The sequence below is a fragment of the Leucopleurus acutus genome (genome assembly GCF_964270905.1).
Source record: "Leucopleurus acutus genome assembly, chromosome: 14".
In the NCBI taxonomy this organism is placed as follows: Eukaryota; Metazoa; Chordata; class Mammalia; order Artiodactyla; family Delphinidae; genus Leucopleurus; species Leucopleurus acutus.
The window spans coordinates 16,386,817-16,402,330 of record NC_139156.1 but is presented as its reverse complement, the minus strand read 5'-3'; the positions used below and the strand labels follow the sequence as shown (position 1 = coordinate 16,402,330).

Here is a 15,514-nt window from a genome sequence, read left to right as displayed (position 1 = left end):
CTGGGGATCTTATAGTGTTGGGCCCTCAGAATGAAATATCTCCCCTTAGACTGTAATTTGAATGTTTGGCTTTTTAAGAAAATATGGAAAAGTCTGTTCTTTTTCTGAGATTTATTAAGAATACTAATGTCAATCAGGAATTCTCTGGCTTGCTTAATATGATACTTTTCCATACTACAAATGTGCAGTTGAGCTTCAGATATATAAATTTTTGTTCTATCTTCTTAGATTAAAGTTGTGGATCCAAAAACAAAAAACTGTACAACATTAGCGGGAACTGGAGATGCAAGTAATGTTATCGGTTCCAATTTTACCGACTCAACTTTTAATGAACCAGGAGGCTTGTGTATTGGAGAGAATGGTCAGTTATTATATGTGGCAGACACCAATAACCATCAAATTAAAGTGATGGATTTAGAAACAAAAACAGTTTCTGTGGTAAGTAATCTTTAAGTTAAAGGGCATCATTTTAAGAAAGCTTCTAAGATCCTCAGCAACAACAGAGGCACTTTTGGTTAGGCCATCTCTAGTGGTGAAAGTGAAACATGTGGGTAGAGTAGTGAGTGGGTGCCTATTCCAAGGATATCCTGTTATTTTTAAAATAAAAATTCCATTTGTGCCAAGAGTGTTTGAGAAAGATTCTAGAAGTTGGAGAGAATTTGATGAACTTTCAGAAAAGGGAAAAAAAAAAGGACTCATCTATTTTTAAATGTATGGACATACTGACACACTACACATACAAACTACGTCGGTTGGGTTGTTTAATCTTGGGTGTTTTTTTTTTTTTTTAATGATCCTCTGACTAGTGGGTAATCTTTGTTTCCTATGGTGAATCCATTACCAAATAATCTTTAAAGGAAGCTCTAGGAGCCACATTTCTCAAGACTTAAAAATAAGATTGGAAGAAACTTAAGTACTAATTTTAAAGATATGGACATGGTCTCTAATACAAGTTACCCCTTTATATATCATATTTGCCTGGAAAAATGCAAGTTTTTTTTCTAAAATTCTAGGAATTTCCAAGATGTGTTTTAAAATAAAAACACAGATTCCCATCATAAGTGTCATTTCTCTTGACATAGATCTCTGATATAAGATGAATGACATCTTATAGTTGGCAATGAAAATTATAAGAGGGTGTATATTATATCCACTACATTTAAATTGATAAAGTTTTATTTTAATTTCCTGCTATCTATAAACATATTGGACAGTTAATTCAGTTTCATTCATAAATGTTGGCAGTTTTTTGGCCAGGATGAAATATTTTTCTGAACCTACAAAATAATCATGAGGAAATTTAAGTAAACAACTTCTGATTCAGAAGAGAATGGCAATTAAGTTTCCTTGACACAGAATCTCATGTTTGTACTGAAGTCTGAAAATAAGCTCTGTCAGTCTATAATACTATAAAGTACTTGTGCTTTAAAAAACAGATTTTCTTGTTTTCTAGCTCCCAGTCTTCAGATCTGAAAGTGCTATGGTGGACGGCCCATTCCCAGCAGAAAAACAGAAGACCTTACCCAGACTACCTAAATCTGCTCCAGACATTAGACTTTCCCCGGTGGCTGCATCTCCAGGGCAAACTCTTCAGTTCAAGCTAAGATTAGACCTCCCATCAGGAACAAAGCTAACTGAAGGAGCACCCAGTTGCTGGTTTCTGTCAGCTGAAGGTATGACAATAATCTTGCAAATGCAAATATTTCATAAATTCTTGAGATTTGATCTAGTAATTTTTCTCATTTGTGATATGTTTACAGTTGGGCAGGATTTGAGGAAGGTCTTGTAAAACAGAAAGATCCAGATTGAACCCCACTTTAGCAGTTTTCTTTAGCCTTTGAGATTCTTTTATTAAATAACAGTGTAACTCACCTGAAGTTAATCATAATTGCCGCCATTTGCTATTAAGCAAATTCATTACATGAGACAGACTCGTGTGGTCTTAGAATGTTAGGCCCTTGAATATTAGGGCTGAGAGGCACCAAAGGACACCATCTGTTTTAAGACTCTTACTTTATAAGTGAGACTACGGGCTCAAAGAGATAAAGTGATTTGCTGAAGGGCATATATTGAATTAGGTCAAAAGATGGAATTTGAACCCAGCTCTGCTGGTTCTTAGTGTAGTGTCTTTTCCATTGTGCTACTCCATCTCAAACTAGCTCCAGGGTTATTAGTCCTAAAAACGAAGTTAGTTTTTTAAAGACATAAAATTCAAAGCCACCAGTTACGCATTGGGATGTTACAAAAGTTTCTGTACTTAACTCACCATGGTTTGTGAACCAGCACCGGTGGTTGACCTTTGGTGACCCTGTTCTAGAGCACTGCAGCATAAAGAGATCAAGGAGGGAGGTAGGGACCCACATGGAAGACCGAAGAGTGAACAAGCAAGTAGAAGCAAAACCAAGAGAGAGGGTAGTTTCCTGGAGCAGGTGTTTTAAGGAGCGTAAGGATCAGCTGTGTTGAGCGCGATTGATAGATCAGGTGAAATAAGGACTAAGAATTGATCGTTGATTCAATGTTATAGTTAATTGATGTCCTCGACCAGGGCCGTTTCAGAGTGATGGAGGAGGTGCCTGATTAGAGCAGGTTAAAAAAGAATTGAAGGAGAGGAACTGGAGAAAGTAAATATAGATAGCTCTTAGAGGAGCTGAGCTAAAAAGATAAGGGAAAAGAGAGCAGTTGCCCTCAGGGGAAAACGGAGTCGAGAGAGCAGTGTGTTTGTTATATTGATGGCAAAGATCAGTAGAGGAAAGGACTGATGGTATGTGTTGCGGGGTAGCCTAAAGGATAGGAGGATAGGAGAGGTGGCAGGCTGGCCTTTGCCAGGAATGTGGACCTCATTTCCACGGTAAGGAGGGAGGGCCCAGTATGCAACCCAGAGATCTAGATGGGTAACTGTGAAGTGGATGCTTGTGGAAACACTCTTCTGCATGCTTCTGTTTTCTTAATTATTGGGAAGCACAGCCATCAGCTGAGAGTGGGAGTGAGAGGTGGTGGGGGAGGTTTTGGCGGTTTGAAAAAAGAAGAGGGTCAGGAAGGTGGGAGGGTGACTGCATGAGGGAAATACAGTGTGATTGCTGAACGGCCGGGAGGCTGTGTTTGAGGCTGGCTGTCATGAATTGAAAGTTAGGCTAGTCCACGTGGAGGCTGTTTGTCTCCAGCCAAGGTGAGGCACAAGGGAGCAGAAGTGTAGGTATTGGCTAAGCAGTTTAATCAGCAGGTCTCTGGGGTCCTGATCCAGTATTAATTATGATTACCACTAAATCTCAGATTCTCTTCTAAAGAATTAAATTGATTTTTCCCTGGAGTTTGATTTTTTTTTAATATATTCTTGCTTTTAACTGAATTAACTTGACACAAACTCTAATTCAGTTCTTTGGTGGTTTTATTATCTTTCACTTTTCCAGATAGCGTCTGTCAAACGCTTTAGAGCTTTCAATTGCTGTTCATTTTATTTCAGTAGTATCATTAGGACTTGACTTATCAGTTATTAAGCCTGAAGCTGTGTTTTCTCCTCTAGGGATTCCAAAGGTAGAATTTGAGCCCCATTAACTTTCTTGCTACAAGAATGCCAAAGCCATTGCTTAAAAGTATGCCATTCAAGTAGAAGAAAAAACATTGTTGGAGGAGGATGTGTAATTAAATACAGATGAATTACTATAATTAGAGTCCAGGCAGAGCCTTTGTCCTCAGTCACTAATTTGTGATCTTTTAATCTCAGAACATTTCCTGTTTGAGTCTATTCTCGAAAGTATTCAGTTACTGTAAATTATGTAAAGATTTGGGTGTGTGTTTGAATCACAGTGTGAACTTATTTCATGAACTTATAAGTAATCAGTGTACTGCTTGTCTTCTAGCAGTGCTTTCCAACATCTCTAAGAGAGTAGGCAACAATTTGAAAGTGAACAGTAGTAAGTTCCGGTCCCTAGTGATCTTGCTGTGTCCTAGCCTCCCGTGCTCTTTCACAGGTTCTCACTCAGTTTTGAATTTGCTGCCCGACTCCTCCTGTCTCAGGCCCTCTCACACACTTTTCTTTTGTGCATTACCCAGATCCAGGCTTTATGCCTTCTTACCTTGGTACCTTCTCAGAGCAGCAGCTACTGTCCTGCAACTGCCCGCTTGGTATCCACACCAAGAGAACAGAGAGATCTGCCGGAAGGAACTGCTGAGTTAGAGTTTGCTGGCTCTGGAGTGACTGACTGAGCCTGTGGGGAAATCACCCCCATCTACTCCCCTCAAAGGAGAGGGCTGACCCGTGCAGTACTAGAGGAGGATGTTTGGGCAGAAGAGAACTCAAACCTGGCCATTCATTCCGCAGTCCTCTGTAGGTTCAGAGCAAGTCCTCAACTGCCAGTTTAACTGTCCTGCCTGTGTCCATTAGTCTGAAAGCATTGCATCATTTGGAGATAACTGCTCTTTAACCGCACACAGAAAAATTAAATTAACAGAGTATTTTTTAATAGGATACTGGTAAATTAACATGTTTATTTTAACTCTGTCAAATACACAAGTTAATTAGTATCAAGTTATTGTAGTACAAAACATGGATAGTATTAAAGGAAAGTGAAGTGATCTAAAGAGAAAATTCTTAGCTATTTTTAGCTGTCTATTTTAGATACACGTGATGTGTCCAAAAATTATCTAGAGAAACACTGTTTTATTTCTAGAATTGGACATTAAGATAGTGTAATTTACTATTTTCCTGTTTTTATTTAACATATAAGAAGTTCCCCCACTAGCCTGCTATCTAACAAAATCAAACATTAAAATAAAACATATTCTTCAGTCCAGAAGCAAGCAAAAAGGCCAGAGAATTTTAAAAGAATTGTTTAAAAGCTCTGCACTTAACTCTTTAGATTCTCAACCTTTCACATTCTCCTTACTCTTATTTGATATATGTATCTCAGATATAATTTTTCAATCAACAGAATATTAGAAGCAATAAACTAAAGGAGAGATGAAGAGGACCAGTAGAGGCAGGTGCTCTAATCTGTTGACTCATCCTGAGGTCAAAAGAGAGAAAAGCTAAAAAGTAGACATAGAATTTCATCACTACTCAGTAGATGGTCCAGTTTTTGTACAGATGGCCCCGAGTCGTCGTTAAATCGTTAGATTACGTTCAATGTATTCTATTTAAGATGGCAGGAAAGCAGGTCCTGCATTTCCCAAATGATGGCTCTTAATTAGCTAATGCTGAGTGTCAGCCTAAGTGTACACTTCCTCAATATGACGCATATGTTCCTTCTGAGAGAAGGCACTGGGTGAATAAAAACATTTTAAAAACTTTAATACTAGAAGAATTAATGATTTTTAGTGGTTTTTTAGACTTTTGTTACATAGATAATCTATGTATTTAAGTCTCAGAGGAGTTTTGTGTGTTAAAATGAGGTAGACAAAGTCTATTCGTTTTCTACATTGAGTCCCTTGGAATAATGTATTCAGTGTTACTTGTTTCTAAAAAAATCAGTGGCTTTTTTTTATTACCACCTTTGGATATTCAATAATTCATCGTCTTGAAAGTCACTGCAGAGTTGTACATACATTTGTATTCCCTAGATTATTTTGTAGTTTGCATATTATATTTCTAGACACTTATCTGGTAAAAATGATCTATTTTCTGAAGTGTCCTATGTTTATTTCTAGAACTTATTAATAGTTTTCATTTTAAATTCCATAATCACATTTTAAATCTATAACCATATTGGCAGTATTCATCTGGATTTCAGTAGAAATAACTTTATAATTTATTTTACAGTGTTCAAGGGAAGAATTTTAATTTGACATCAACATGATTAGATGAGGAACTTCTTCTATCTTATTTTGTATCCTCCACACAGAGCACAATGCCTGGCACTTCGAGGCTTTCAGTAAATATTTGTTGATTGAATGAATCTAGTGTTCGTAAGGTTTGTCCAATTTCCTACTTGACTTCTTATGCAGTCTTAATAATTTACCTTTTTATTTTCTAGGCAATGAATGGCTTCTTCAAGGACAGATACCATCTGGAGAGATAGAGAGCATTTCCAGTCAACCAACAATCTCACTGCAGATCCCTGGGGATTGTTTATCACTCGAAGCCGTTCTCTCTATCAGCGTATTTCTTTATTACTGTAGTGCAGACAGCAGTGCCTGTATGATGAAGGGAATTTTGTTCAGTCAGCCTTTACAAATAACCGATACACAACAAGACTACATACCTCCAGTAGAACTCAAGTATATATTTTAGCAAGCTGGCTAGCATCCCAGTGCCTCCTGTTCTCCATCCCCACCATCACTGTGTAATTTATGAAAAGAAACTTTATTTCTGCCTCTGGGTACCCAGAAACCCATAGTTGAGTTCTAGCAACTGATACTAAACTAAAGCTGTGCTCCTTATTTATTTATTATAGACAAATTCCTTCCTTCTCACTGTGTACCAGCTAAGTCATTGACCATGATTTGAACCATGATCCTGTAATCTGTGCTGCTATTTGGCACAAGACCTAAGTCCACATTATAGGACAGAATATTATCATGAGATAATTTGCAGTGAATACTGATAACAATAATGATACCAAATTTTTTTTTTTTTTTTTTTGCGGTACACGGGCCTCTCACTGTTGTGGCCTCTCCAGTTGAGGAGCACAGGCTCTGGACGCGCAGGCTCAGCGGCCGTGGCTCACGGGCCCAGCCGCTCCGCGGCATGTGGGATCTTCCCGGACCGGGGCACGAACCCGTGTCCCCTGCATCGGCAGGCGGACTCCCAACTACTGCGCCACCAGGGAAGCCCCTATACCAAATATTTTAACTAACTTTTTTACATTTATCAAGCAGCACATCTGAATGTGTAAATTGCACAATAACTTTACACAGAGTTAAGATCCAGTCCACATATTATAAGGACGCCTGCCATTCAAGGTGCAAGTTCTGTTTTAGGCCCCCAAAAATGTCTTTTCATCACAGTAGCAGCTTAAAGAGTACCTAGGTGGTAAAAATGTTCTTTGTTCTCTTCTGCGATTTTCTCATTTGAGATATATTTATTCAGTCTATTTTAAATTATTTGCTATTTTAACATACCATTATTAATGGTATGTTAAATATTCTGTATGTTTCAATATACAGAAAATATATTTCTATATTTCTAAAAGTTAGAGTCTCTAAGGACATACAGGCTCACTCCTTTAACTTTTTTCTGAATGAACAGTCTTACCAAATAACGGATGAATCCACAGAAATGTTATGACTTTTGAGGAGAAAGGGACTTTGGGACACATTACTGTCTGTGATACCACTTAAAGAACTGTGACACTGAATCTGATGCAAATGGGTATGTATGTTGTCTTAGAAGTTTACATTTCAGTTGAAGCGTTAAATGCAGATGTTGTTGGGTTTGGGGGTTTTTTTGGTTCCCATATTCAGAATTTAAATTATGATCATTTATTGTGATGTTTTTAAAAATTACTGTCAAGGCTTCAAAGTGAAAATTTCAATGTGAAGTACTTTCATGCTATTAATATGTATAGTATATCTTAATATATTACTTTAAAATATTAAGGCTGAAACACAGTGATTTGATGACACTTTTTTGGTGGGGTTTTTTTTAACCTTAAAAGAAATAGTCACCAGAAGATATTGAAAGGTTTTTTTTTAATCATAATTTCTCTTTATAACTATTTTAAAAGCCTCTGCTTGTTTTTACTAAAACTGATTCAACATGTTTGTGGTTTAGTCAGCTTACAAGATTTTTAAAAACAGGAGAATCATATTTATTCAGTAAATATTTATAGACAATATAGCATAATATGCCTTCTCCCTTCAAAACCAGTGCTCAATTTGAAGTGTAATTTTTAAGCATGATCATCTGCCCATACCTTTATATTTTTTTGAACTATAGTTTTGAACATACTATTCACTTCTTTTATTCAAGTTACCTAAATCTGAAGTAAGGAAATGCATAGATCATGACTTTCATTTAATTTGTAGCCTGCTAAAGATATTTTTAAAGAGAAGTATTATAAATATAAAGTTAAAAGGAATTCTGTTTAAAATTATATATAAGTACCGCATAAACCTTTTCTCTCCATAAAAAAAATATGTTCTGTAACAAAAGGATATATAACATTAATTTGCTCTTCTATGGAGAATAGGCCATGGTAATTTTTTAATCTCATTTTATTATTATAGTTCTCATTTCCAGTTGGACAGGATAGGTTGGCTTAATTTTTTCCTATTTAAGGACAATAATTTCACTCTCTGAAAGAAGTATGTACAGTTTTAAATTGCTAATTCAGGAATGCCTGATAACTGTTTTTTCAGTATTATACACAAATATACACACTGTATGTATTTTCATATACACTAAAATCCAAAAATATTAGATGTTCATTTTATCTAGACAGAGTTTTCTGTTAGTATTAAGCTTATGCTCTTCTTGACTTTCAAAGTACAGTTTTACTGAACATTCTTATTCTTAGCCACTAGTCTGCATTGTTTTCTACATTCAAAGTATTATTTATATAGATTGGTATGATTTTTTGTAAATCATATTAAGCAATATAAATAGGTTCCTAGAATTTATGACTAACATAAATCTCTTACATAAGAGGAAGTACTAGAAAGTCTATTTTTAAAAACTTTGTGATTCCTGACTTTGTTTTCTATAAAGATTTCTGCATCTTTTTTAATTTATGCATGAGGAAAAGCAAAAGTTATGTTCAGTGATAGTTTAAAAAAAGATTTTAGTGTTAGTCACTGTAATCAAAGTGCCAGTAATGTGGCATTACATACACTTAGACATGATACCTGGGATCTTTGCCCTAAATTATTCTGCTTTGTCACCATTTTTTCGGCCACTCGTTATGATATCATTTCACAAACGGTAGAATTTTCTTTTCTGAATTTGTAGTCAGGATTGATAGCTCTGAAAAGAATTTTGCTTATCTTGAAAATGCTGTCTGAAGCAAATATTTAACCTTTTCACAAGGGGAAGCTTTACAGTTTAATCACCCATAAGTGTAACTTTGGTAAAGTTCAATGACTAAACAATTTTCTCCTTAACTGTTCTAATAATATATTTAGCTATAGTGTTATCAGGTCTGCAGAAACGTATAAATCTCAAAACAGCCAAAAAAAGCTTAGTATATGTAGATGAGTGTATATATATATATATATATATATATATATGTATGTATGTATGTATGTATGTATGTATGTGTATATATACTTATGCAGATACAAAGATCAACTCAATTTCTCACATGGCCAATATACTTTGGAGCTAGTACCACTGAAATGTTATTCTCTGCTTGTTTTTCCATAGTTGGAAAATTTGCGAAGACATTAATAATACATACCTCTGTAATATAATTTTCTGCTTACCCAACATTTAGCATTAGTTTATATCTGCCAATTAAAAACAGTCTAGCCATTATATTTGGCATCATGTTTAAGAACAGTCATCAAAAACTAAAGTTCATAGCTCACAAGTTGCATAAAAATATATATGCAGAGGGACTGTGTCAGTGGCGGACTATGAATGGTGGACTTGTGAATATTTTTGTTTTCTACTTTTCCGTAATTTTTTTTAAATTGAGCAATGGGTTATTTAAAAAAAAAAAAAAAAACCCAACTGGGAATGTGCTTTAAAGATTTAAAATGAACTGAACAGTAAGGACTTGTTCTATAATAGCTTTTCTAACGTCACTTTTATTACCAAAGATCAGAACACAGTTTAGAGCTCTTTGATCTACCACTTCTCTTGAGTATGTGATATGGTGGAGACAGAAATGATTATGGCTTTTTCTGCTGGAGTTTTTATTGTGTGATGTAGCATAGCGTTTATGAGCACAGACTTTGCAGTCGCTTGGATTCTGCCCTATAAACTGGGGTTGCTATACCTGCCTTATGGAGTTGCTGTAAGGACTCAATGAAATAGTGTTTGTATAGCAGTTAGTAAATAATGAAACTGCTAGTTATTGGCTTAGTTAATAATAATGATAATAACTTATGTCTATAAACACATGGCTTCACATTTTCTTTGCAACCACAGTTTCTAAAGGAAACGAATTTCTCTATCAACTGTTTGGTATTTAATACTCTCCACAGAGTTGGAATTCAAGAAGAGAAAGTTTTATAATAAACATAGTACTGTTTTATAAACGTTGTTATAAAGAAACACCTACAGTTTTGTTTTTTTAAGACCTGGAACTGAGTAATACACTTCCTTAGAGGGTCCAGACATACCCTACACCACATTCCTGGAACATACTCTGACGGTGCTTTCCTAAATCTTCCAAGTGCCTTCATGCATTTTGCCTCATTTGAGCTTCAGAATAACCTTATGAATCAGACAGGTAGATCTTATGTCCATTTTACAGATGAGGAAGCAGCTTTAGAATGTTGGCAACGTGTCTTGAGATCAGCGCTCTCCGAATAACGGCTGATGCTGGAGCGGTGCCTGGTGCGGGCAGTTGCTCAGCCAGTTTTGTTGAATGACTAAGGGTGACTAGTGAGTGATGGACCTTTTATTTGAACACAGATCTCCTAACTCCTAGCTGTACTCCTACATGTAGAGTGAAAACAGACTGGGATTAAGAGTACTTACTTTTGTGAATGCTTTCTTAAGCCTTTGGCAGTACTTAACGTAATAATAGCTAAATTTATTCAGTGCTTACTATGTGCCTGACACTCCTCTAAGTGCTTTCTGTGTATTAACTGATTGAATCCTCACAACCACCTTAGGAGGGAGGTACTATTTTCCTTATTTCCCTGATGAAGAAACTGAGACATAAAGAAGTCATAAGCAGTTGCACCAGTGTAATGGAGATCACACATTTAGGACTGGCCAAGCCTGGGGGCATCTACTCAGCTACCATGCTGTGATGCCTGTCTCTCAATTTTTTTTTTTTTTAAAGCATAAATCTTCATATTTATATATAGTAACTAATCAACACAAAGAACCCCAAAAATCCTAGTGGTGACTGAAACGTAAAGTAAATCCGTTTAATTTTACTAGCTTTGGGGACTTTTCATTATACATAGTTATCCTTCAGGGTTTGGAACAGTCTGTATAATTGTTTTTCCCAGAAGATTTTATGTACCATTCTTTCTTAAATTCAGATATTATCCAGTTTTTCTTAGCAGATGGATGTATTAAAGAATTAAATAGCTTTTCAGTTCTAGTTCCAAAAGTGCTATTTTAATTAGTCTTCAGAACGTAATTGTAAGACCTTCTCACAGAATTCTTAGCGCAGGACTCTCTCAAACCCTTAAAAGCTTATTCATATTTAAGAAAATACCGTTTTAATAACCAAAGTGAGCCCTAGCAACGTAATATTTGGCCAATCTGTTAACACAAAGTCATCTGCCTACTTGATTCGTAAATAGCACTGAAGTATGTAGGCCTCACCCCACCCCGCAAGACTCAGATATTTGCAATTCTATTATAGTAAAGTTTTCACCAGGTCAACCTATCGTTCCAGCTTTAGGTACTGTTAAAAGGTATGAAGTAAAGTGCTACGTACCATTGATTACGATTCATGGTCATCTAAATACAAGAATGCAGATGTTTTTCATTTAAATCGTTTGCTAATTTAAATATTATAATTTGTTAACATTGTTACAAAAGTCCACTTCTGAAACCCTTAAAGAAATGTACATCAACTTGTAAAGGTAATGATAGCGTCATACTTTAGAATTCACTGTTAATCACCAAGGTTTCCTCCTCTTCCGACTCCTGTGGCACACGGTTTTTTTTAAATGAATTCACGCTAACCACAAGTCATGATTTTGTCCTGAATAATTAAAAGTTTGCTTTCTTTCCCCCCACTTCCTTGCAATAGGGTAATAGAAAGCATGGCATTAAGAGGTAGAGCCTGGACTGATCTCCTGTGTGTGTTCTGTGACCAGCAGACCTTGGCCCTTTCACATATTATTAGACTGCAGGTCAGCCTGGCTGCTTCGGGCCGAGGCTGCCGGTCTGACCACAGCCTGGGAAAAGCAGAACAGGAGGCAGCGTGGTCAGCTTCTCTGACTACATCCCCTCCATTTCTTAGTGTGCTGATTTGGTTTAGTTTTTTTTCAAAGGTTGGAGTTGGAAAATGCGAACCCTAGATACTTGTGGAATGTTTGTCCGGCTACAGTTATTCCTTGTTTGGTGTGTCCCTCTTCCTCACTGGCATGTTGCTCTCAAGTGGACCGAAGGACATTTTGTTCTGTTGAAAGCCCCACGACCAAAAGGAAAGAATCGCAAGTATTTCCAAATCTACTTCCCGGCCTATACCAACAACCATATACTAAGAAGCACTAAACAAGCACAGCGGAGCGCCTAACAGCCATATACTCAGAAGTATTTCTGTAACATGTCGGGGCACGGTATGAATTCCTTCCTCTTTAAGCAGCAACTTGCAGACCTGGTGTTTTTCAGTAATACAGAATTAAGCAAGAGTGTCAGATTTTTTTATGAGTTAGATGGACAAGCAGAATTTACTACCTTTTGCTTTTAATATACTTGGTTACATATTTACATTTGCAATAAAATGAAATGAGACCTCGTAATACTGAGGGGGAAAAAATTAGCCCTCATATTTGAATAGAACCAGTTTAAACAGTATTTTTTATTCTTTAACTAGTGTGCTATGCTCATGAAAAGTATGTGTTAAGGTATATAGGGCAAAACAGTTGATAAATTATGGTAACAAAGGGTAAAAATAGACACGTTCCTTTCTGAAAATGAAGAAGGGCTCAGCCTTGGAGCTATCTTCCATTTTTAGATATTGTAGTCATTATTCTTAATCCCACCAGAAATATATTCATTCTGTGAGCACATGCAGGATGGCTACCTGTTGTGTTCGTTACACTGTTCAAACACTAACAAGTGTGTGTTTGTACGGAGTTGGAATGTGTTTTCCCCGAGTGCCTCTGATGTTCATCTTCCAAATTTACCTGTAAAAACACACGACCACTTCCTCTCCACACCTTAGGCTTCCCGCTTTTGGAAAACAATAGTATAGTAGTTTCTATAGAAGTTTCAGTGAGGAACTATATGGTTCCAGAATAACAGATACAGTAGATTGGTTTTGCTGTGGTAAATTTTTCTTCTAAAATTCCTAATACGTCAGTTTCCACAGGAGGAGAACAGTACCCGACATGACTTTAGAAGTAATTTCTCTCTACTTGGAGGTATATGTTTCTAATTATGTTATACATAGGTTAATATTTTTTTAAAGTTTGAAATGTTCACTGTTAGGGTACATCGAGAGCCAGTTTAGAAGTGTTTTAACTGCTGTCATTACTTCATGTGTGGATTATGGACAAATCAGTCTATCACACACATACATATATACACACAGGCACTCAAATTGTAACATTTCATAAATTTGTCAGATTTTAAAAACTCAGACTCTTGCCTTCCTCTGTGTGTATAAACTTGTGATTTTATTTTTGAGAATAGAGTTGGTCTGCTGTGCTAACTTCATCTCTGTCATTCCAAGGGTTTGATTATATCTATTTTTTCTTCAAAAATAATGAAAGCAATGAAAATCCAATTTACAGGGTCATCTATGGATATTTCTAGACATGGTCAAGTTCTAAAAGAATTTACTTGGTCTGCATTTTTAAGCATGTCATGTAGATAGAGTAATATATTTTTATACAGCACTGTTTCTACACTTATTTCAAGTCTATTTTCAGTGACTTTTTCAAGTGCATGTGTTAACAGAAGATGGTTGGAATGAGTACACAGTGGCCTTCGTTACCAACTCAAAAGAAGTGTATAATATGTGTGATTATAGAAAACAAGAATCTGTTTATACTGTACACTGAAACCTAATGCCGCTTTTCTAAAGCTTTGTACATTATTTTCAGGAAATAGATTAAATATTTTCCCTCTAAAGCCATGTTTCTCTCTTTCGTGCTGTTTTAAGTATATCATGAGATAATTTTACTGCTTAGAATCCTGTAAGTCATGATACTCTTTCTGTAGCATTTTAAACAACTGAAAATATTTTAGGAATACATACAGATAAAATTCTGTCAAAAAGGAGAAACAAGGAAATGATAACTACCAGATTAAAACTGGTAGTTAGTTTGGGTGGGAGGCAGGGAGATGAGGGTGACCATTAGATGTGAGTTGTATCAACAGCCTAGCTTGTGTGTTAAGTGACTCAGGAGTTTTTACTGAGAGTGATAAAACCAGGCGTTATGGATAATACAATTTTGTGCACCTGCATTCCATTAGAAAACAAAAGGCAATGAGGCTGGCACAAACTTGCTGAACTGGGTGGGGGTCAGGAGGATGGGGACAATGTCAGAGGGTAGGCAGCAGCCACATTTTGAGCGATTTGCATTCTGAGTTTTCAAAGTTCAGCTAGAAGCCATTAAGGAATGTTAAACAGGGAGTCATGTGATCTAGTTTATGTTTTTGAAGATCACTGTGGCTGCTGTGTGAAAAATGGATTATGAGGAATGGGGCCAGGAGAGAGGAAGCAGTTAGGAAGCTATTAGCCCAAGTAATAAAGAGTGGATTATGAATTGGGTTAGTATGGGAGAAGTGGATAGAACTTGACACATTGTAGAGGTAAGCCCAATAGGATTTGCTGATAGATCTGACTTTTTGCCCATGAAATTGGCAACGTTTAAGAAGTCTTGGTGAGGGCACATGGAAATGTGCACTTTTGTAATGGTTTAAAGGAATATAAATTATACATCTTTTTCAAGGGCTGTTTGGCAATATCTATCAAAATTTTAAATGCATAAATGTCTTGACCCAGTAGTTGTACTTAACAGAAATCGATTCGTTCAAGTACTTGCATATGTGCACAAAAGTGTGTCAGCAATTGTAATAGTGAAAAACTGGAAACAACCTAAATGTCCATCAACAGAATTAATGTAAATATCCTATTTTATTTTTTTAACTATATAATCAAAAAAGACAAAAAAAAAAACAATGTTGGTAAGGATGTGGAGAAAAGGGAACCCTTGTGCACTGTTGGTGGGAATGCATTAAAATTGGTGCAGCCATTATGTAAAACAGTATGGAGTTTCCTAAAAAAATTAAAAATAGACCTACCATATGACCTAGTAATTCCACTTCTCGGTATTTATCTGAAGAAAATGAAAACACTAGCTTGATAAGATATATACACCCCCCATGTTCATTGCAGCAGCATTTACAAGAGCCAAGATACGGAAAAAACCTGTGTCCATTTATGGATGAATGGATAAAGAAAATGTGATATATGTGCGTGTATATACGTGTGTGTATGTACACACACGTATATACACAAAATATTATTCAGCCATAAGAAAGGAAGTCTTGACATTTGCATCAACATGGATGGACCTTGAGGACATTATGATAAGCAAAATAAGACAGACAGACAAATACCGTATTATCTCACTTTCATGTGCATCTAAGAACAAACAAAAACCCAAACAAACAAACCAAAAAACTGAGCTCATAGATACAGAGAACAGACTGGTGGCTGGGAAGTGAGGGATAGGTGAAATGGGTGAAGGGGGTCAAAAGGTACCAACT

General features: G+C 36.2%; 1 protein-coding gene and 1 long non-coding RNA gene across 2 annotated transcripts in view; one reads left to right on the top strand and one right to left on the bottom strand.

The window, feature by feature from the left end:
• Positions 1-13,829, top strand: part of NHLRC2 (NHL repeat containing 2) — a 66,635-nt gene extending 52,806 nt beyond the window's left edge. Inside the window, exons 9-11 of the mRNA XM_082854104.1 lie at positions 229-438; positions 1,454-1,673; positions 5,970-13,829. Of these exons, the coding sequence (XP_082710230.1) occupies positions 229-438; positions 1,454-1,673; positions 5,970-6,226 (687 nt within the window). The 3' untranslated portion in view covers positions 6,227-13,829. The remainder of the gene's footprint in view (positions 1-228; positions 439-1,453; positions 1,674-5,969) is intronic.
• LOC309971397 overlaps positions 1-15,514 on the bottom strand; it is a 1,020,865-nt gene that overhangs the window by 985,532 nt on the left and 19,819 nt on the right. The gene's annotated exons all lie outside the window — the stretch shown is intronic.